The 25,309-nt window shown below is 34.0% G+C and overlaps 1 protein-coding gene across 4 annotated transcripts in view; it reads right to left on the reverse strand.

Moving 5' to 3' along the window:
* step (cytohesin steppke) overlaps nt 1-25,309 on the reverse strand; it is a 45,503-nt gene that overhangs the window by 13,710 nt on the left and 6,484 nt on the right. For all 4 annotated transcript variants that reach the window (XM_089698304.1, XM_089698302.1, XM_089698303.1 and 1 more), the window contains 3 exons: nt 4,898-5,030; nt 1,086-1,284; nt 60-321 (listed from right to left, as the gene is read on the reverse strand). In XM_089698304.1, coding sequence (XP_089554430.1) covers nt 60-321; nt 1,086-1,284; nt 4,898-5,030 — 594 coding nt within the window. The remainder of the gene's footprint in view (nt 1-59; nt 322-1,085; nt 1,285-4,897; nt 5,031-25,309) is intronic.

A 25,309-nucleotide genomic window follows, 5' to 3' on the forward strand; every position in this document is an offset into this window, starting at 1 on the left:
CTTGCGAGAAAGATTGTAATACACAATAACATAATATCATAATACACAAATAAACTCACCAAGAGCAACTCCTGAGGCAGATCCCCACCATTGTTGATCCCTCGATTCATAGCCACAAACTGTTCCGGCGTCGGCTTGTCCTTCACACTGGGGTTATGTAAGGACGTATTCAGCATTATTATCGCAAAGCTGAGCACATAACACGTGTCCGCGTTCGTGAATATATCGGGGTTCAGTTGGCAGTACCGTTGCGCGAAACTCTCCATCATGCGGTCGATCTTTTGCGCCTCGCCGGGCAATCGAAAACTCCAGAGGAATTGTCTGGAACAGCGAGAAGTCTGGGTTGATGGGTGGGTATATGAGAAGCCGTGTACAATACTCGGAATATGCGAATGGGTAGATTCTAGTAAAATAATGTAGCCTTTTGGATAAGATCTACAACAACCAAATTTTTGCCTAAATTCCAATTGAATCTGTAAAATTACATATTACATTCCATAATGAATATAATCATTTACAAAATCGTATGGTACGTATAGCTGTTTCATTAGGGTAAAAAAAATACATATACAATAGATAATGGACAGTGTAAAATAAAGCTCCACAAAAGCTCACTGTATTGCAACTCGTGGCTGCAGCTAACAGATAGATACACAGGCAATTGTTGTTTTTTTACAGGAATAGTGGTTATTTTTTCCGTCGTTTCTTTCTGCAATGCAGGTAGTTGTTAATCCTAATACGGCGTTATTTTTTTTCCGCAGCCATTCTCGTATCCTTTTTGTAGGTTTAACAACATTAATATATCATTAACGTTTCCTTTTAAAATTAAGAAGAGTTGAAAACGTTTACTTAATGATAATTGATGTACTCGCTTCATTTATTGTTAATAAAAAGCGCAAGAAAAAATAATCTCTTTAATTTCTTTTATAAAAAAAGGGCAAGGGGAGAGTAATAAATCAAAACAAGATCACATTACAAAGCGATTTCCATGTAATCAATCTGTATTAAGATAAAAACGCGCTGAATGAAGACCTAGCAAAATAAATCGAAACTGGATAAAGGCACTCCTTTGAAATGAAACTTACCTTAACGCCTGTACGAGTATCAAGTCTGTAAAGTCGTGAAGTTCAACGAAGGCTCTGAGTACCGCCTCATTGAATTCCGAGCGCTCGCCGAGGTAATCGCCTATCGCGGTTTTACTCAGCCCCTCGCCTTTGTGAAGGAATTGCGCTACGTCCTCCGGTGTCCTTTGTAGTAATCCGTTCTCGTACAAATACTCTATACCTGCAACAACCGTACGGGTGATTCAAGGAACATCCTCAACTGCTTATTGCGCAGTTAACACAATTACGTAAAAAAGTATTGTGACAAATTATCTGAATTCTTTAGTAATATTTCTCTCTTGATTTTGCGACATTATTATTTAATTAACGTTGAGTACAATTACGAAAGTGCATTAACAAATTCGTTGTAATATCTTTAATTTCAAAATGGTTCCCCATTCAGTATTTCAAGTGGCCATCGTAGTACACGTATTATACATTAGCAGATTAAAAATCTGTGCAAACAAACTCGGTGTTCCGCTTCAAAAATGTATTTCAGTAATGCAGTCCGTCCGAAAAGGAACGGTTACTTCGTCAAAGCGCTGTAGCCTGTGGCTAGGCTCTCCAGCGTAATTGAAAAGATGTTAGGAATTCAAATAAATGAACTGGCTTTGAGATGTATATCTAGTCTTTATTATTTAGCATTCTAGTTAATTAGAATGCATACTCAATATAACATACACATTTTTGAAATCTATATTAACTACCAATTCATGTAAGATCAAATCTGAAAGGATGAACGAAGTATGAAGTAATTTTCTGAGAAAAATTACAACCTAATCATAAAAGCAGAGATCAACTTTTATGGTTTAACTTACTTTTTTATCGAAGGTATATAGATTACAAGTATTTGCAAAAAATTCGTGTGCGCATAATTTAACTCAGGAATGCAACAATAACTGAAGAATGCAGTATTAAAACTAGCTTTATATCAAGCTCCACTAGAAATTTAATTTCCCTGACTCAGCACCAAAGGCCTTCATACCAAAATCCATTTTAATCTTTACGAGAGCGTTTATATTCGAGCCTCAAGTAGATTCTCAAGACAATCACTTGTTAGCATTTATTCGAATAACTTTCAACTTGCAAGACTTGAATACCTACTATACTTATAGCTACTCTTGTCCAAATGACGTCACAATCGTCATGGTTTATTGCTCACCCCTGACGTCATATACGTTCACCCAACACCCACAGTGAGAGTAGAACGTAGGCCTTTACATTCCGAGAAATCCAATGCCTCAAGTTACACGAAAAAATCTTTATATAAGCTGACGATGCGGCTCATTTATTCCCCGAGAACGATAGGTATCTAGAAATATATTTTATCGTTAGCGTTGAAAAAAGAATCTTTGAACTAAAAATAAATTGAAGCCTTTTTTATATTACGTCTAAGACCATGAAAAATTGAAAATAGCAGAATGATAAATTGTCACCGACAAAAAAAGGACATCGCGGGACGAGACGGATGAAAACATAAAAGATGAACACAGAGAACGTTGTTAGCGAAGCGGTCATTCTGCATAAATTGGCGCAACCAACTTGCACATTCTGAGTACGCTGTGATTTTATTAGCCTTGGTTCACAATATTATCGATGATAAATGTGACTGCGATGGGAGGGAATTATATCTGTAATTGCGTCGTTACTTCTGTATACATATAAAACCGTTTAACTTCAGTAATTATACTACTTGTTTCTAATTAAACCTAAGTAACTGTAATAGAAAAACGCCATGTAAATAGGTAATGATTTTAATGCCCTTAACACGTTCGCGGACAGTAACGACCACAGGCGTCTAGACAGCTAAAAGTGATACGACAGTACGTCTGTCGACGTATCAGTTTTTACTTGCATAAAATCAGTACGCCAAACGACGAGCGATTTTTCATACTATCATAAAGAACGGCATGTTGTACTGTCATCACAGGTATAATTACGACTTTTGTACTGTCACTGCATTATTTACAAAAATTCGTCAAAGGAAGGTACTTCCACGCATACATTCATATTTTTTTACCCCTCTCCCCGCGCACACTACGCCCGTGGGCGTCATGTTTGCATACGGTTAGTCGAGTACTGCGCCGCTGCGGTGATCCCGCGTGCCGCGTGTGAATTGTTGTTTAGAAATTGAGTATTTTGTTTCCAACGTAATTTAATTGTTTTACTCATGCTGGATGTACTAATTCAAGTCTAGTTGCTTATGTAAACAACAAATTTATGTTGCTATTGTTTGTTGTGAACACGATTTTGTTGAACTAAATTTGTAACGAATATTTTTGCAAATGGCGTCTCGAGACTCGTTCGAAAAAGAACAAAAACGTCTTCAAGACCTGCTTGATGCAGCGTCTACCCCTGAATCGAGTCCATACCCATTTGCTGATGATGGTGACTATGAATCTGACGCTGAGTACTTACGACGTTTACGCCTATATCCGTTCTGTCATATCATATGGTTTTTTAACCATGTGTTGTAACACTACGCCCCTGGGCAATGTATGAAAAAAAGTAGTGTCTCAGTAGCTGCAACCTGTAAACCAGTACTGTCCGCGAACGTGTTAATTTCTCTATAAGTATTCATGCACGCGCGCAATTTAAATGACCCAAGTTAATTAATTGCGAAGAAAATTAAAGCCGATTGACCATAATGTAGGGTAAATAATTACACCTTCTATGGAAATTGTGCAAACGGCAATAACATTACTTAAATTGCTATTCTTTCTTTAACAATGCAAGTTGCACGTCAAATAATTTATAAAGATAAACAAGGTATACTTTTAATGTCAACACACTTTCCGTTTATCCTTTTACGTACACACTTTGTTATTTGAACAGTGTTTAGCAACACAGTGTTTCATAAATCATCACACATATGGCAGGTGGATGAATGTAAAAATGCATAAACGACTGGTATTGCCGTCTATGTCAACAATGCGGTCTTTCAAGCCCGTCGTGGGAACAACACACCTGTGCTTCGTAAATGCTGACATATGCCAGTTAAAATACATATTATTTTCTGATTATAACGAGTAATTCTATTCACTGTCTAATCCACAACTATTCAGTAAGATACAGTGATCATGCTTGCGCAATCCCTTACTCCAATTGATTAAAGCCATTACGCAACAAAGAGATATCATTCGCTTACCTACCAACTAAAACAAACTCATAAATAATTAAGGAAACCTAACCTGAAACGCTTATACCTTGTAGTTTCTAAAACGTTCGCACGAATAATTTCTATGCTTATTACGTAACATTGAAGTTTAGTTATGTAAATTATTCAATTGTGGATCATTAATATTCGTATTTTAAGCTATTTATCCTTATTTGTTCAAGTGAACTGCATTTAACTATATCACTCGTTACATTAGGAATTGCTTTGTAACAATGACCGCTATTTATCACCGTAGCACTTGCCTTGCAGTATGTATCCCAAAACTTATTTCCTTTCGACATAGCAAATTGCGTAATATACTGTTCGTGAAAAAAAAATGAATGACTAAATATCTATCTGTTAAGATCCACGCTTCTTCCTCCCTCCACGCTCATTCTAAATACTTTCTTTGAGGCAATTCATTGAGATTTCTTTCTGTAACTGACAGCTAACAAATCGTTTGAACCGAATTAATTTTACATTTAGGAAACTCCGTCTAGACATCTTTTATTATGGGTAATTTATCAAATAACAATGGTAATTAAAAAAGTGCAACTCCCTTGAATAGACTCATCAGCTCAAAACACATGTAGGTACCTATTTAGTCTGATATATAGTGTCTGATTGAAATAGTTACCTTTTTTGGGATCCATATTGAATTTTTTCCTGCCTATGCTCATCTGTTTGGCCTTACTGTTTTGCTTGCACTCCTCCTGGCCGTCGAGACCCTCCAATTCTGCAACCACTTCGCCGAGTTCATCTTTAAGTTGCTAGAAAGAAGGAGAACAGTGTTCAGCATATTTTCAATTGTGCATAAAAAATAATATGACTTTTTTATGAGTCTTACAAACAAATAATACATGGGTGAATTTGTAAAAAATAATATCTAAATTGGAGTGAGTATAGATAAACGAAAAATAAAATAAATATTTTAAAGGTCACCTTCAATTTCATTTAAAAAATAAAAACTAAATTAGACACGTTCACGTATTATTGCTCAGAAAATTCAATTGATTACGATTGAATTCTCAAGAATATAATGGTGCCACTTAAATTCTCCGTCACAATATAAAACTAAAGAAGTAGGACGAACAGATTTTCAGCTGAACATCAGCGAATACAATAGCAAAGGTACAAAGAAAATATCATATTCACTAGCTCGAACAAAAGTGAGCCCAGCTGAAAATAATTACGAACACTGCCACAGCAGTTTATGGCAGACAAGCTTTTCTCCTTTAAAATACCTATTCCTGAGATACATGAAAAGTCTACAAACAATTTAGCTCATTCTATTTTGTTCGCTAAGTTTGTTAAAATTTATTCCAATAACATTAATATACTTCCGAGCCATTTGCATACAAGTCTATTGTACAATCAAACAATTTCCTATTATTAACTTGAGAAAGTTCGTCGGTTTAAATTTGAAATGTTTTTCATGAATCAAGTTTTGTCATAACAAAGCAAATTTAAAGATAATACATGTATTGTAGCGATTAAATACAGATAGGACCAATGGTTGGATGAACATAATATCGTCTTGGACAAAACACACATTAGATAGTAGTCTCAAATCCCGCGGCTACGGTCTGACGACGTTCCAACATAATTTGCGGTCGGCAACCTATTCCCCCAAGGGAGCTGGGAGCGCTACCGGTCTTCCTCGTCTAGACGATAAAATAATAACCATTACAGACCTATTTGTTTACTAAACTAGCAGCTCATTAAATAATATGTACCTAATCTTGAAGCGCATTTTCAAATAACACTGAATGTTTGTACAACGAAATCTATGAGCAATTTAGGAAAAAAATTAAAACGATATTTTAGTTATAATAATTATAATGAATAAGTGTATTTATAACAATACATTTATAATAAGTAAGGGGTGATACATTGATGCGCTCACTACACCCTTTATATTATCAGACAGGAGCCTACAAGAGTACTATATTTATTAAGGCTGTCTAGACTGGTTTTTACTTACGTCGATAACAGGTGCCTTTACAATTTCTATTTGAACGGGGTATGTCAATTAGAAATCCATCTTCTAGATATAGAGTGAAAAGAGGACGCATAAGGCATTTAACCAAATTGTTTGCTAGAGATTATGGTAATGTGACATACAAGTACGAGTAGTATCTTTAGATAGTTAGTTCCTATTTTGTGTTTCGTTTTAACTATAAAACTAAAGATCAAAACAGCAAATTTTACTGAGTAAGGCATGAAATATTCAATATAAGTACAGCATTTTTATTCGAGCTTTGATGTACTTAAAAGTAATTTTAGCAATCGCGTTGAAATAACGCCTTTCACTATAAAAGTGAAGGCGTTACTTCGATATTTAACTATCACTATACTGAAAGTCTATTTTATATCCCACGGTATTATTGCACACGTATTATTCAACGGATGACTGAATTAAAATGCAAAAGCCACGTCAGAAAGCTCATTTACGATTAATTATATGGAAGTACTGAATGCTGGATGCACGTAGGTCTACTTCTTAAGAAATATCATTTTCTTATTTCGATTAAAATGTTTAAGCATAAAGATCAAAGCTGAGGAAAACTTCTGGAAACCGTGAATACTATCATATAATAATATATCAATCCATAAACGTGAAGTTCGGATCAAAAGCTTCACCTTGTCTAGACATGATATTCAATCGGGCTGTGGAAATGTTTATTATTTTTTGTTTAATATAGTGCAGTCTTCCGTATATATCGGTCGCCTAATGGATAAAATGTGGTTATAAATAAAACGTTAAAGTTGTTGATGTTAAGAGAATCCCACAGATATATTTAGATTTAAGACCTATCCATTTGCAACACCTGTTCCAAAATATTATATTCTAAAACAACCACAAATTCAATATGTTTAGAGACATTTCATTTCAAAGAATTTAATACTTATTTAAAATCATGTTTAAATAAAAAAATAATTTAGTATTCAAAGTTTTTCTTTTAATAGTATACAGAATAAACAAAAGGTTCTAAAACTATACTGTTATTTAAGTGTCATGTGCCACTCAAGTTTCAATTTATGAAAAACAACAAAAACGTTCAAGCCAAGTCATTTGAAAGGGCAACAGTCGACAAATATGCCTAAAAATAATTGTAATAAAATAAAGGCCGTAAATCCTAGCATTTCGAATCAATGTTAGTTTCAGTAGCGATTGCCGTAACTCGATTGTGAGCCACATCCGTCATTACATTCTGTCCGAGGGATTGAAATTACATCACAAGCGCTGGTCACACTTTCCATGATTTAAATGTTTTATTGTCGCAATTTGTTGTTTGATGGAATCATAGAGACTGAGACTCTATAGATTATATAAATAAATATCTCAATCAAAATTAATGGTCCGGATCAAATTATATGCAAATGAAGAACGCCACGCTTGTTAAATAAATAGTGTACGAAGTATGCAATTACACACTTTAGTAGTAAATAATAAAGTTTCAAATTAGTTATTATAGCGCATAGAGCACCCTTCTGATTCCTTTCCAGACGACTTATTATAAACAACATAGAAAACACATATTAAAGGATGACTTGCTTGCTGCAAGCTTGAAGTGTCTGAGATATAACAATATCTCAGACACTTCAAGCTTGCTGCAAGCAGTGCCAGGCTTGTTTAATTTTAATTAATTCTGAATTTTTTCCCAAGTTAAAGCACAATGACACGCAAAATTGTTTTAAGATTTGTATAAGCGCTTGATAAATTACTCTTGTCCCTGCCTTGCTAAAACAAGTTATATTTTACATTACGTTCAATTGGACAATTGTCGGTGTAATTTTCAATTTGACTCCATTAGGGTGCACTCACACACATCAGTCACCGTCACGGCACGTCACCGGACAGGATTAAAAAAAAATATGTATCAATAGTTCTAGTATGACTCTGTTCCCACACGACAGTCGCCGGCACGAAATCTATCAGTGACGTCCCCGGTCAGGCACGTCAAATAATCTTTCCATACATGTATCATACTTTTATCCCCACTCACCCGGTGCCGTCACGTCTCAGTTCAGTCAGCGTCGTGCTACCGTCAATTGCTACATGTTCTCTAGCGTGACACACGTCTAATCACTCACTAACCTGATGTATGTGTTCAATGATTCAGTCAAACCGGCGACGTGACTGACGGACAACATGACGGTGACTGGTGTTTGTGGATACGTACACAAACCGTCACCGATCAGTCATCGGTGACTTGACGGTGACTGATGTGTGTGAGTGCACCCTTATCGACACAAATCACTGGACCACTTGATGAAGAACAATTGGCATTGAATACATAGTTTAAATGTTTGGAATAACTGAGTAATGTTGTATCTTATCGTGTTGTTGCATTCCCTTACTCTTTAAAAGAAGTATAGAGAAGCAGAAAAGCGCAGCAAATTTCAACTCATCACCGTCGTCGGAACAGATCATAAATCTATATTAAGATCTTTTGAACGACGGACAATCATACAATCAAACTGCAAATATAGCTTCTTAGTGCAATTCCTTATTAGGTATATTGGCAAATGAAAGTCAAACCTAACAAGAATTCAAGGAGCGTGTGAAGTACTTGCTTGAGGACAAAAGCCTCTTAAAATTGATTTTCTCAACTATCTACGACCCCTTGACCTATCTCCTCATGAAGATAAGATGAAGATAACTAATAAGATGCAAGATGAAGTAATTTTCTACCGGCAATTAAAACACTGAATAAATGAAAGTAAATTGTAAGGTTTCGTCTGGCATTGAAGCGATAGGTGTCGTAAAACGAGCGTGATCAAGAATCCTTAAATACTTTCCCCTATTAATTCACTTTCCCCGGGCTAAGTTTCAATTTCGCAAAGTCTTTCGATTGTGCTCTGTTTCTATAAAATAAATTAACATAGAACGATTTCATTTTGATAAAAATTTCTATCCATATAGGTACTACGGACTATCTAATTTTAACATAACGATTAATTGCTCGTTGCAAGTTGGCCAATAGTAAACAATAAAATAAATAAAAAATCATTAAGCTAAACTGCAACGGTAAAAAGAAATATTTTAGATAGCTAGAGTGAAGCGCGGTATATCAAACGTGTCCAGTGCATTGAGAGAGATCTAGGTAATGTGTTGTTTTGCATTTATAAACTAGACGGATGTGTGTGTTAGGTATTTTGCTGACGTACACGAAACAACGGCATTATTTTCCCTCTATTGTCTTTATACATTGGAATCAACATCAGTAATGTTGGGAAACATTACACTTTTCATTCAAACAATATTGCGAAATAATAAGGATTGTTAGTAATTAACGTTTTACCCAATAAAATAATTTTTGCGAAATTATAACAATTTTAATAAAATAATTCTCTGGTTTACTAGTGACGGGTTCCGTGTTGTAATTTAAAGAGATTTATAGACAAGATAGATTTCTTTGCAAGAATGAAAAAATTGTTTAGCTAATGTTAAGAAAGGTTGACCTACATGCCTTAACCTAAATGCAACATGCAGATTGCTCCTTAGCACAAAGGAAAAGGAACTTCACATTTCGACTTACAGCTTTTTAAAACCTTTGACCATTACGTTTTAATGGGCACAACTATAGGTGTATTTTTGTCACATAATAGCTATGTAGTATAAAAAGATAACAATTTACTGTCACACACGAGGCTAACAATAGATTCGTCATTATCATGCGGTTAGCGACATCCCATCGTCTAATGGCCTGGACAATGTAAGCCAATCTATAAATAATACCTACCTACCCATTTTTAAACTGATCGCTCCGAGTCCCATCAACTATGTATAAGGATGGGCATTATTTTTCTATCAGTTTTTACATTTATTAAAAAACTAGCGACCCGCCCCGGCTTCGCACGGGTGCAATGCTGATACTAAATACACTACAGAAAAACTGTGAACGTTGTATATAAAAACATAGCGGCCGGCCGGCCGGTACCGCCGCAAACGCTACGTCCCGCAATTTTTAAATCTGTAATATCTTCGAAAATATTCACTTAAATCATACGGTGTAAAGTGCCATATAGATCTATATTAAATGAACAATGTATTCAAGGTATTTAATTGGTTAAGGATTAATGCTGTATTGGTGAAAATCGCTTCGAAAATTAGCTATTATTTGTCGTAAAAAGTAAATGACAAAAAAATGTTATTGTGGGTTATCCATAAGAGATAGACATATACCATCGCGGACTTTTCTGTAGACCTTTTCAATGTGTATAATACTTAGTACATTACTTTGATAAAACTCGTAGGGTTCAGCCTGCGTTTGCAATATAAGCGGAAACAATGTAATTTTTTACGACATCACATTAGAAACCTCAAAAATAACAGTACTTCTCCACTATTTAATGGATGTTATTATACATATAAACCTTCCTCTTGAATCACTCTATCTATTAAAAAAAACCGCATCAAAATCCGTTGCGTAGTTTCAAAGATTTAAGCGTACAAAGGGACATAGGGACATAGGGACAGGGAAAGCGACTTTGTTTTATACTATGTAGTGATAGTGATACATTATTCTAATTAAATATTAATATTTGTAGTGTAGACGCATAAAATATGTGCATAAAATGAATTAGGTATCCATATTTTATCACCATTTTACGGTCTTTCATCATAGACAAAGGTCATCGTTCTACAAAGCCCAAAAGTAAATAAATTTTATTTATTTTGGCGGTTTTCCAGTAAGTGGTGTCGTTTTCAGATATATAGAAAGCTGAGATGATTACTTTCGTGATAATACTGACCTTTCCTTTTCTTGAGATCTCCTTATGTTATAAAAGGCTTGACAATTCTAAAAAAATACTTGTCAAGTTATATTTTAATATACTAGACTACTCGAATATAATATGACGAGAAGCAAGAACGAAAGCTTCTTGGAACGCTTCTTCAACTCAAGATTATTATCTAACATAAGGCCTCGGATCGAGCCGTTACATTTGTATAGAAAATGTGAAATAATCATATTTTTTTTTAAATAAATACCTACTAAAACTATAATTTATGTTACTGTGAAACGAGTTGATATTACTGTTATAACGGCATGTTTTTGCGTAACAGAAATACTTATTGAAACAGTGTCAACTCCTTGTGGGCTCTTATTCCCTGAGGCCTAAATGTTGCTTGTATTAGTGGCCCAGTGATATTTGTGACTGCGGCACGTCCGACTGCCAACTCTAATATCGGCTCAGCCATTTTCGTATGAACTGTGATATTTACAAACTTAATTCGGATGAAAGTCGATTCAAAGTGCTATATTAAGTTTCCATGGAGACTCATTAAAACTTTCCTTTGTCTCTTATTCGGACCCTTAATGAAGTCGTGATAAAATTATAAAATATGATTTGTACAAAACGGTTCGTACAACCAGAATAATAAATAATAATGGATGTAAATGCATCACTGTTACATATCTTCTGAATCTAGGCCAAGAACAATTGCATTCACGCATTATGCAAGTTTCATAGTGAAAGGTGATTGAAGGTACCAAGCGGGGTGTTCTTTTACAAATCTTTGAAATTTTAATTATAGGAACTTCTCATTAAAATATAAAGAAAAAGAAACGAAAACTTTGTGTTATGTAATTACCTAAGTTCTAAACTATGCCGTACATAATATATTTTAATATGAAATACGATTTATGTAAAAGATGTAAAAAGCTATTTTTAAAATTGATAGCGTTGTGTTTTTATGGTTGTATCTATTACTAATGAGGATATACCAACTTACGTAATTCGCGAGGAATTTGCTTAGACAGTGCGCGCACGAGCAACTTTGTCTCCGCAACTATTTCGTCTCCGCAACTATTTTGTCTCTCCACCCATGGGCTAGTATGAAAGTGCGCGCACGTAGCGACGCAACTCCCCATACAAATTGATGGGAGAGACAAAATAGTTGCGGAGACAAAGTTGCTCGTGCGCGCTAGCTCTTAGAAATACGACAACAGTGACAGACAAATGCGACCTTCAGACTTCATTCCGAGAAAAACAACCTGTGTCGCGTACTTTGTATTCCAGATAACTTCCTATTTGTGTAATTATATAAAACCTAATTAGTGAACGGTTAAACAATAAATAGCCTCATTTTTTATTAATCTTAGATATATCTATGATGGAATTTAGTATCAAGTAAAGCCTTTCACTTATATTATTATTGCACCTAATATTAATATTGGTCTTCATTTTGAATAGAAAAAGCATTGAATAAAACAAACTTGATATAAATGTATTGACTGAGTATATTATATTACATACGGTCTATAAGTAGTACAATGCTATGCAATTTTTAATCGAATTCATATTTGTCGAAGTTTTAATAAACCAAAAAAATGAAGATAATATTTATTTTGATTTTTGACTGCGTATGCTAATACGCTTACTAAATAGATTATATTTATGAGTCACCCAGTAATAAGTATTCACATTGTATTTAATACCCAACAAATCGTGTGTCATTCGTTTTCCAAGAATTTTCCCCCGATTCGTGTACTTTTTGTTTAGTGTTAATGTTATTTATATACACGTCATGATATCAAAACAAAAAATGTAAAAAGGTTTGGTTATCACATCCTAATCGCACATTATAATTTGTTATATAAACGAATTTTAAATTTAATAATGACACCAAAAGCTCCCTAATAATTTTCCAACGTTGAAAACTGTTTTAAAAACCATTTAAATTTTATTTCATTTTGAAAACAAGTTTATATTTCTTTTATCCAAAAGGGAAATTAACAGTATCGTACTTCCGTTTATAACAGGCATAATAACGGTATATAAATATTTATATTATAACTTAAATATCGCGGTCACGTCCAACATCTCCCCTGACCGCAACATATACCTCCTGCATTCTTGACCCATCCAATCACTTATTGCCCCGAGAAATAGTCTGACGCATGTCGGAAAACGTCACTATATCAACTGAATACTGATACATAAAAGCGACATCGAAAGAAATTTTCGTTGTACAAATCAACCTCATTTAAAGCATTTTGCTCGTCGGGACACGTAGCATAATAATTCATTCAAACTATACTTTTCGTTATTGTTACTAAGCGCTTGAGCGAAGGACTAATAACACTAATAAAAGTCAACATGCATGCAAATATGTTCACAAGACCACAATACAAGCCGTGCAAATAAGTGGTTCGTAGAACGAGTGCAGCAAAATAAAGAAACGTACATTACAATGACACTACACAGTACACACGCAGACTCCGGGCACAAAAAGGCATAACAAACAATAAGTCCATGTTTCCGGTGCACGGTCACCGAGTAGCGAATACTGCAGTTTCACAGGCTCTTTAAATCCAAGTGTAAACGAATACCGATTGTCCAACTGGCTAAAAGCCAAAATGGAAGAACACGGCTGGTTAAGATTGTTACCGTGTAAATTCTAATTATGCGCTATTTATTTTTGTAACTGTTGATGTTCGGACCAAGAACCATCCGAGACATTGACATTTATATATCCAAATATCTATACATTTCAAGTTTTAATATTTACTATTTTAATTTCAATTATTGAATTATAAAAACAAGCTATCTATAGGAACCATAGATTTATATATGCGGGACTATTAAGCGTGTAAGCAAGCTGAAAGCTTTGAATGTTCCTCGGTTTTGGTTCCACGCTAATTGCCACTTTGATATATACGTCCGTAATAAAATCATTTATCAACTGAGGGAGCTTTAGTCATAGATTATATCTATCGCCGACAACAATTGCTTTGTGCTTACATTCCCATTTGCAAGGGCTAAACAGACGCAATAAAAGCAAAAGAATTCGCGGAGGGAGCTAATGAGACAGCTCGTATAGAAGCGGTGGCGCGTTAAACACATGCAAACTCCACGGCCAACGCCCCCACAAATTCAAACAGCGTCATTGACATTCGAGTATATTGAAATTTCAAACGTCAATTTATACCATCCACGTGCAAGGATCATTGAAGAAATTAATGTAATGGGAATTGTTTCGCACCTAATTTGGCGCGCATGGAATGTGCAATATGGAAATGCGCATGCATAATGCAAATTCAATACTGGTGTCGAAGACGTCTCCGTTGGTCAAATTAGATCGGCATGATTCATTGGAATATTATGTTATATTCATGAAATGCTACGGTATTTATTGCAAAAGATTATGATGTCAAGATGTAGACGAACACATTTAGCTACTTCCGTGAGTAGACCTTGTTATGGAATATTTTAATGTTACGTGATAAATAAAAAGAGTCCGTTGTCTGGTAAATTCTATATCATACACATTAATTAAATAAACTTGAACTTAACAACGGCAGGTGTGTGCACCTAATTATACTATTTCTATTAGTCGTTAAAATACTCGTGCGACAGGTGAATGCAGCTAACGTGGAAATAATCTACAAAAGTGCTAATACGACTAAAACCCTTCATAAAAAATAACAAATAACATATTTTAACGATCATCTGATTTAAAGCAAAAGGTCACGTATTAGAAAACTTACATTTTGGCGCAAAATCCTGAATGTAATTGGTTACCATTTTCTAACACAATTTTGAAAATAATCCCTTAATTATTATCTTTCACTATTTAACATACATGCGCATTGAAAGCGTAATCGCTATTTTCTCGTAACTATTAATTAACAAGAACAGTAAAGCATGCCGTCACGATAAATGATGACCGCATTTAGTACAAGACATATGGTCCATTGAGAACGGCGCCCGAAATAATTACACCAGTCTATACTCTATACATGTGTTCTGATAAAGTTCAATGCCGTAAAACACGGAAGTATCTCTCACTACACATTTTTTAATGTTTTAATATTATGATAATAAACATTAACGATAGATAGTTTCCGTGTGAATCCACGTTGAACTATATATTTATTTATATTGAATTTTAATAAGTATACAATGTCTTGAGAATCCGGTGAAGGTGACATTCCTTTACCTTATTTTATATTATATTTTTCATCAAAAATGTATGTTCGTTACATTTTTATAAAGCTCTCAATGTTATACAAAGATTTCTCAAAACTGTTTTAAGTTTTCACGAATTTGGCTGCTTTAATGATATCTTATTTACCTATATCTGCCGTCCTTTAACTAAAAAGCCGTTAACCCACAAATGGTCAATTCTCAGTTTTAAATGTAGGGTGACAAAGTTCAAAATTCTCTATCTTTCTGTCTAAGAATCATTTCTCTAGCATTAATAGTTATAGAGATATGAAAATATTGTGAGCCGTTAAGTAACACAATTTTCGGCAATTCCATAACTTGAAAGCGTCTAACCAACACTACTTCGCTAAATTTCCTTTAAAGTACCTTAACCGCCAGATTTAATAATTATTTTTTAGCTTTTTACTAGACTAAAAGTACGTCATCACATTATACTTGACTATAGGGACGCAAAAAGACTATAACTGCTTTGTGATATGCTTTCATATAACGATTCCAATGGAAATCCTTACCTTATTTGCAGTTACTCGCCCTTAACGCTTTTTTAGTTAAGTAACTTTATTTAGGAAAAATACTAATTACACTTTTTTGCTTAGCTACAAAGCAGCTAACCCTCATTTTTTAGCTAAAAGGCAGTTATCTGATTCTGGTGATGCATCAGTTTTGGGGATGAGTGTGATGCTGTAATTGTGTCGCCCCCAAGCAGACTACCGATTGCTTTTGATTTTATTTTACAAGACGTATTGTTTCTGATCAGGTTTACTAAGTTTTATACAATCTAGCAGCTAAATTACGGAAAATATAACAAGTCAAAGTTACGAAAATTTGGTAGGTAATGGTTACGACAGTGCGAACTTTCAATCGTACTTCTCTGTTTTGACTCTGATTAGTCTCTGTAACCGAGAAAGAGAACATAGACAGTCTGTACTATTTATTAATGATGTAATTTACCCCTTGGGTGGAATTAGTAATCGACTGTCAAGCAATGTACTAGAGATGGTGATACAAAAATTGTTATGAGTACCTTTGGCGGGGAGTTCATTTTGCCACTATTTCTATTTTTTTTCTTTTCTTTATATTAGATTATTAAGATTTGTATTTTTTTACATGGTAGCAATAAAAGTTTTCTATTTCTACCTCCTGCTATTTTCCTAATATTCTGGTATATTATATTTTCTGAATATGGATGAAAGAGTCTTTTAATCATTTGATAAGCGGTTCTACATTATTTATTAAGAGCATCCCACATGTAAGAGCTTGAAGCCCTATTGAAACCAGGATGTTTTTTTCAAAAGCCTCGTGCAAAAGCCTTAATTTTTTTTTCAGAAAACGATTTATGTTTACATTGTTTGTTGTCCTATTTGTACTCACATATCCGTGACTCGTATGATGGCTTCGCAGAAGAGTATTTATAAAATAACGTTATAATTGCAATTCTAAATGAAAATACGGTTCCAAAAAGAAAAGCGAGAAGATTTATTTCAATCTTAACCACTTAATGAGCCTCTGTATGAAATAAAAGTGAAAAAAAGGTTAATTTTATCAATAACTTAAAAGAGTCATTTAGTAATAGAGTTTAAAATACTTGTTACATAGACAGACCATAAATTTAGATGTGTTTAAATCCTTAATACTTAAACCTAAAAGCTTTTGATCCTTTTCCTTTCCATTGGTTGACCTAGGGGATGTAATTCCCGAGAGCAAAGCCTCAGACAGCAGCAAATTTTTAACATTAGTAAGATTAAAAATTAGTACAACTTTATAGAATCGTAGTACAAAAGCATCCAAAAGCCCTTAACCGCTAATTATAAAGTTTTTGAAATATAAATTAAAGCGAAAGTCATAGCTTAAAAGCAGTTATAGTAGCTTAACGGCGTTTTAGGTAAGCATTTTGTTGATAAATTCAAAAAAAATCACAAAATGAAAATAAAAATACTAAATTACTAAGCTAAAAAGTCGCTATGGTATGTTAACGGCCGGCTTGTCCAGTAAAAAGATAAAATTTTCAGATTATATGCTGAGCTAAACGAGAAAAAGTGAATTTAAAAATAAATTAAAAACTATTATTTATATAATAATATAATTAAATGTCGATCGATGTATCTCACAATAATTATTCTAAGTGTCATAATTTTTAAGAAATAACGATTTCCGTGTTTTTTGCCATTTACTCGAAACTCACTTCGTTGGCTTAACGGCTTTCTAGTTAAAGGACGGCAGATATATGCTACAGGTTTTACCCAAAAACATTTGTATTTGACTTGAAGGATATTAAAAGAATCGAGGTGCAACATTTTTTCTTCATTCCCTTATGCACGAAATATAATTTTGGATATATTTACTCAATCTTTTAAATTTTTCTTCTATAAATATTATGATGAGTAATCGATCAATTCTCGTTTCACAGCATTGCTCATCCGACCAACTAGTTATCAAGTTATTGGCACGAGAGACGTCGTAATGGATTTCTTCAATTGAAGTTGGTTAACATGTTATTAATACTAGTTCAATAATCCGGAGACCTCTTCATGCACTAATTACGCGTAATTTTATATGTGACATATCAAATTTTAGTTTTTCATAAATATAAATGTAGAAAAATGAAAAAAATAACTATAAACACGCTTTAACAACTCATGAAATTATTATTAATTATTATATTGTCGCCGATCCTTGATAAGTGCATATTATTTGATTTCATACTGTTCGTTTTAAGCGGGTGAAAATCGAGTCTAATTTATAAGTCGTTTTGATAAAAATTAAAAACATACAGGTGAAGCTTATACAAGCGTGTTAAAAATTATGCCCCTATTTTTAGCCATAATTTTAAACATATTTACGAAAGCAATTTGTTTATCTCGTTTGAACACTTCAGGCTCTGTTTTGTATAAGTAACCTTCAAACCATCCAGACGTCAAGTGGCAGGCATGTAAGATTGTATCATGGAGGGAAAAAAAATAAAAATTTCAACAAGTTCCAGATTACCAAATATCGTATCGCCAATGTTGTGGTTGGACCGTTCTAAGTTTTAATTTTAAAGTGTGAAATTCCACGAAAAGTCACTTTTGCATACAAATTAATTTAAATTTAAATTAAAACCAGCATTTAGTAAAGTTTAAGAAATGTTTATTTCGTGATTACATTATTTTTGCCAAGCTTTCTTACAATATGTTTTTTTTTTTAAATCTTACAGTCTTATAGTTAACTATATTAGACTACAAGCCCGCATAGGACAAAAATATGGGTCAAATGAACCACCAGGGGACATATCTAGAACGATAGCAGAGCAAAAAATAATAAGATTCATCACTATGCCGTCACTTGTAAGCTGTCCAACTGAGTGCAGATGAGAATTGAAAAGTACAGGTAGACTCGGTAAATTTTGGTCATATATTTTTGTACGGCATTCTTAACCATCGATAGATCCATTAAAAATAATAAGAAACCGCTCAGTGCCGTACAAAAATGGTGGTCCACCAAGTCGGAATTTTTATTTAATTTCCGAGAGTTACCGGGGGTAAATTTGGTCATTTGACCATGTACGGCATCTGTGTCATACTATTGCTATACTGCTTTTAATCCATTATTCCGCAACGCCGTACAAAAATCATGGGGACAAGGGGAAAAAATCGAGAGTTATAATCCCCTCTCTTTTCCCACTCCAGGGGGTCATTTGACACAAGACGAAATAAATTTATTTTTAAAGTATTTTATGCATAGATAATATTTTTTCATGTGCCGTACATTTTCGTTGGTTCAAAGGGGAAAAATCTGAAAAAGAAAAAAATCCATATAATGAAATGTTTGCTTTATATTTTTATAATAAAATATAAATATACATTAATATTAAGAAGCTCGAGGTGGTTAATTATCACCTTGGAAAGTCGGAGTCAGGTGGAATGGACTCCGTTAAATTGATGAACTAATAAAAAAGCTTATGAACGAAAAGATGTGAATTATATGCAATCAGTCCATGAATACAGGTAAAGTCACAAGCAAATGCTAGTAATATATACATATTCAAAATGTACAAGTAAAGCGCTTTCAAATGATACCAAACACTGCATATTTATCTTAACTTTATTTTTTTACTCTGTTTGTTTTGTCCGCTAGAGGGCGCCACATTAGATTTTGTGAAACCCCATATAGCCTTTAGCTAGCTGGTCGCTGGTTATCCAGTGAACAATTCAGACGCTTCTAATGATATGTCATTTGTCGAATTCTGATAAGTAGTTTAGAAGTTACGAGGGAATAGATGAAATATGTAACATGACCTGTAAACAACCATAACCCTCCTTTTGCTTTGCCGTAGTTGGGTAAAAATATGTTAATGCCGTACTGTATCAAATGGCCATAAAGCACCCTTAAAATTGTAGCTTTCGTCGCTTTCATCAGCCTAAAAGATGTGGTCTGCACAAAAATGTACGGCATCGTTTTTTCCTAATTTATCTATGTTAATACTATTTAAAACAACGGATAAAGTGTAGAAAACTATTAATTTTCATTAATCTACGATGTTTAAACTTTAACAAAATTTCTGGTTTTGCATTTCTCTATAACTTTTTTTAGAACGGTTTCTTTTGAACGGCAATACTATACAACAATTGAATTTTACAATATCATGTTAAAAAAAAAGTTCCCGTACAGGGTCAAATGACCTTACAGCTCTTTATATCAAGAATTCGATGAAATTAAGATGATTATTGGTATACATTTAAAAGAACAATTATTTTTGACGGCATTGCTTTTAATAGTACTTTTGAGTGCTAGATAATGTTTTGGAACCGAAGCCGTACTTAGTCAATGACCCCCTGGAGTGGGAAAAGAGAGGGGATTGCAACTCTCGATTTTTTCCCCTTGTCCCCATGATTTTTGTACGGCGTTGCGGAATAATGGATTAAAAGCAGTATAGCAATAGTATGACACAGATGCCGTACATGGTCAAATGACCAAATTTACCCCCGGTAACTCTCGGAAATTAAATAAAAATTCTGACTTGGTGGACCAACATTTTTGTACGGCACTGAGCGGTTTCTTATTATTTTTAATGGATCTATCGATGGTTAAGAATGCCGTACAAAAATATATGACCAAAATTTACCGAGTCTACCTGTACTTTTCAATTCTCATCTGCACTCAGTTGGACAGCTTACAAGTGACGGCATAGTGATGAATCTTATTATTTTTTGCTCTGCTATCGTTCTAGATATATCCCCTGGTGGTTCATTTGACCCATATTTTTGTCCTATGCGGGCTTGTAGTCTATATGTTGACTATACCATTTTTTTAGACTTTCAATAGGGTTATAATAAATAGATATAGACCTACCATATTCCATTGTAATTAAATTTTGAACTAAATTCAATAACATCTGTTTTTGTTCACCAATGTAAACGCACCCTAACACAAAGTAAATGTTTGCTTTGTCTAAAAATAACTTTCGTTAGTTCATAATGACAAAATGACATGCGGGCGAACATTGAACAGCACTGCTCTTACTTTATTATGAGGAAACTAAGGACGTCGAATATTCATCTGTTATTCGTCAGCAAAAATACCAGAGGAAAAGATCAATAAGGTAAACAGTAACCACGTAGTATCCGTAATTAAAATTTCATAATGTGAAGTTTCTTCGGTTATCCATTAACTATCCTCTATATGTATATAATATATCCTACTACTATTAAATATGCTGTTATTATTGCTAATTTATAGCAAATATGAAAGTTTGCTAAGGATATGAGAAAGTTGATGATTAACACTTTTTAAGGAGCTTTATTCCAAGTGCTGTATTATCTGGCGGTATTTATTTTGCTCTCGCAAATGACACGGCACATGAAACGTATTTGGTCGAGATAAAACTAATGATAAATAAGATATTAACCTTACCACAATTTAACAACTGAAGTTGTAACATATTATACAAATAGGCAATATAACGTTATTTTACGGTATTTGCAGACCAGTTATAAAGGCTACGAAAATGTTAAGCATTTTAGTAGCATTTATAACTGGTCTTGGGGAAATAATGCTAAGCTAACACAAAAAACTGTGCCGTGTTTCCTGACGTCACACAACAAATAACGATAATTTATAAAAATGGAAGTGTGAAGATAAAACAGATTGAAACGTAAATATTGTTCCACATTACATGATAAACATTGATAATAACCGAACGTTATCACAGATTAAAATATAATTTTGTATACCGTAGCCAAAATCATAAGTCTCAAAACAAAATTTGCCGAAAAAAACAATTGACGTCAATGTCATAGGTCAAGCGTTAAACCGTGAAATGGAGATATATCGCAAACTAACTAGTCACTTACGCGTGGGTGTAAAAATCCACACTTAAAATGATTGATTGCAAACATCAAATATGTGCTCTCGATATCTAACAGTACAAGGTGGTTATTATAACGCAATGCATGTTAAACCCGTCTAGCGAGTCGCCCGGCCGTACGTTCTCGGCCGCGTACCCCCTTCCCCTGGCAAGGTCAACTCCCTTTGACAAAAACTATTCCTGGAACGGTGCACAACAATGCCAACAAAAACACAAAGGTCTGCATACAATTTCTTTAAGAAATCTACTTAAGAACATAAAAGTAAGAAGGTAACACAGCAAGTACGTACAAATTTTTTGTTTTCATTTTTTTACAGAAATTAAAAAAAATATAATTGCCTAGAATCTGAATTTATTACGGATTAGAAACTAACAAAAATCCTTAAATTGTACTGACATTAGCGCCATTTTCAAGACTCTAAATACCTAATAGACCGGGAGATACTGACACAAAATTTCGAGTCATTTGTAACAAGGATGGCGGTTCTACAGGGGTCTTAGTACGCAATGACAAAAAGAAAAATGATGGTGTGAACGCTGGTACCGGTGGCTTAGTCGCGTGGGCGTTTGTCGAACTCGTCGGAAAAATAGCGAAAGTCAAACGATTTGTAACACAAAAATTTTAGAATTTGCCGATAGCCCATAAAAAAGTAGTAGGCGGTAGTGTCATGCCATACTTTTCCGGTGTGACTTACAGCCCGCCATACCGACGCGAATGTGTTGATTTAAATAAAACAATCATTCAACCATTTGTACCAGGCTAACTTTTGCACAGGTAACTATCGTCGTGCAGCCATTTACGAAAATCGCCATGCCATACTTTTCGGACGATTCCAAATGGTCGCCATACCGCCGAAAATCTGCAAAAAATTTTTATTTCGCCAAACTTTTTGTACCAGTATTGCATTTGGATTTTTGGAGAGTATTTGATAAAATGTGACCATTATTATATTTGCCATACTTCTAGTAGGGGGAAAAAGTGCTGTCATACTTGAAAACTTAATTTATTATTAATTTATATAAGTGAAGATTTCCAACACATAGATCTTTGAAATTTTGTATTTATATTTGTTGATCCTCAAACTTACAGGAAAAATAAGTGCCATACTGTTACAAATCGTTTGACTTTCGCTATTTTCCGACGAGTTCGACTAACGCCCACGCGACTAAGCCGCCGGTACCAGCGTTCACGCCATCGTTTTTCTTTTTGTCATTGCGTACTAAGACCCCTGTAGAACCGCCATCCTGTTACAAATGACTCGAAATTTTGTGTCAGTATCTCCCGGTCTATAATATGTAAGTACAATCTTTTTTCCCTTTCATGTAAAGTATCGGATAAATCAATAAAGAAAGTCTACACTTTCGACGTCGTGTTTTGGCTCGAAGCCGGATTGCATGAGAAAAATTGAAATAATTTCTGCATTTTTCTGGACTCAGAGTTTTTGAAGAACGATATTCGAAATTGTATATGTATTTCCTTGACATTTAGGTTTCAGGAAAACATTCTAATAAATATAGATATTTATCTTGTATTTTGTTAAAGGAATCAAGCGACATTAGTGTGGTCAATTTCAATAAAGTTATTCATGGTACGACCTTACGGCTCGTTTACAAGGAAAGTAAATCCGTCTTCGTGCATTGACTATTTACGATAGACACTGTCATATTTTACGATAGTCAATGTCTGACTATTAGCATGTTACTAATAATTATGTCTAAACTAACTTTATACAGGGGAAAGATTCAACTTTCTGTCTGCTTTTTACGATTTTACACATAAACAACTTGACAGATTTAAAAAAAAACTTACTTTTTGAAAGCAAAATCATCCTCGAGTAACGTTGGCAATATTATTATCCCGGACGAAGCCGTACAAGCGTCTAATCTGATTTAAAATTCGTTAACAAATTATTTGGAATGTTGAATAAAGGTCAAAATTGGGAATAAATACGATGTTTTATGACACAACCCTACAAAATCCATGATATAACCGATTCTATTTCCCTTGCCAAACGCAATGCGGATACTGGTGGTATTTTACTTTGGTACAAGGTCGTTATATATTACAAGTTATTTCTGAGAAAAGTAAATATGTTTGGAATATTATAGCAGAACATGAAGTTGACCGTGGTCATGGTGAAGAAGAAAGATGTAGGTTCGGGATAGATTACTAGAGTATAATAAATAACATGATGTACAAAGATATTATACAAAGTATCTATTCCACAAAATTATTCTTATTCATAGACTCAAAAGTTATTCCAACTATCATATCACAATGGAATGCGCTAAACCTAAAGTTTATGCATGACTGGATTTTAAACGTTCAGCGGTTACTCCCAGTATAACCGATATGGAGGCGTTCTTTATTCAGTCAATGCGTTGTTAAAACTATTCAAAAAGTCCATATTGCATGACTTGAAATTTAATGAGGAAAAATAACAAGTTCATCCACACGTATCCTTAATATATTAATGTTTCAAATGTATTTTTTGCTCTCTATGCAAAAAGACTCAAGGGGTTTCAATTTAAATATAAAACGTGTCAAGTGGCCGAGTCACTTGGAGGTGTAGTCAATGCGAATACCTGCGTGCACCCCGACTATTCGAAACAAAGCCTTGTCGTTTCTATTGACAAAAGTGAAGATTGAGACGATGTTGCGAATTTAAAGGTGAAGACAGCAATACAGCAACGGTTCGTCTAGTTTATTGCTAGATTTATTCGTTGAATTCATGCACGTACAATGTTCTTGGAAACAGACTACAAACAATTAAAGATAGATATTCAATTCTACGAGTTTATAAACTATTTTTGTTCTTTTAGATAAGATGTCTGCAATTTAGATGCAGGCGTGTCGTTAATTTCAGCGTGGACAGGATTTTCTACCGTTGTCAGACGGTAAGATATACGAAGTGTCCCAAAAGCCAGATGGCAAAAGAACCCCGCTGTGCACATTAATGTCTGTTAGAAGAATGGATTATGGATCTAGGTAGCAAAAATTTATTATTTTGACCTTAAATCCTTAATTCTGGACTCTCAGAATTCTATTAATAGATATTGTACACATATTAAGTTTAATAATAACTTCTTCTGTTTGAGAATTATAATACACCTTTCTTACTCACCATTATATTTATCGTTTGATAAATATAATGGTGACGAATGTCATTTACATACAAACACAAGGTACTCTGATCTCATCTGCATATAAATAAAGGCTTGACGACCTCAAGTTCAATTTGAAGCATAAGTATGAGCCTTGTAAATGGAAATGTTTCGCAGCTTAATTTTAATTTTTCCGTGATTTATTTAACGCTATTTTTAATAAAAAATTCAAGTCAGGTCTAGAGCTTGATGCTACTTTTGTATTCCCGAAGCTGTATGCCGAGCATAAAAGAACCATTTCTATGACAGTTGAATATAAATTATTACGGTCAAGGTGTGTCAATATGTAAAACTTTTATAATTGGCACAAAAACTGAAACGAATTTAGGTCCGACACAGTTTTAGTCAGTTTCAGACGTCACCAAAGTTAATTTAGAATAAGAATGACTAATAATATAACATGTATTATGAGAAAAAATAGAACAACTCAAAGGAAATGTTTGTTATTAACATTGAAATTAAGACAAAAATAAAAAAAATACTGGTGTGGTCATTGCTAAATTAGTTAAACAGTGAGAAAAAATGCATCGCGAACAAATTATTAGTTAAAATGATTTTTAATTGGCTGTCTTGAATTAA

The sequence above is a fragment of the Colias philodice genome, chromosome 8 (genome assembly GCF_061535455.1).
Source record: "Colias philodice isolate Cphi_HAF_F1 chromosome 8, ilColPhil1 Martin Lab GWU primary, whole genome shotgun sequence".
Taxonomy (NCBI): domain Eukaryota; kingdom Metazoa; phylum Arthropoda; class Insecta; order Lepidoptera; family Pieridae; genus Colias; species Colias philodice.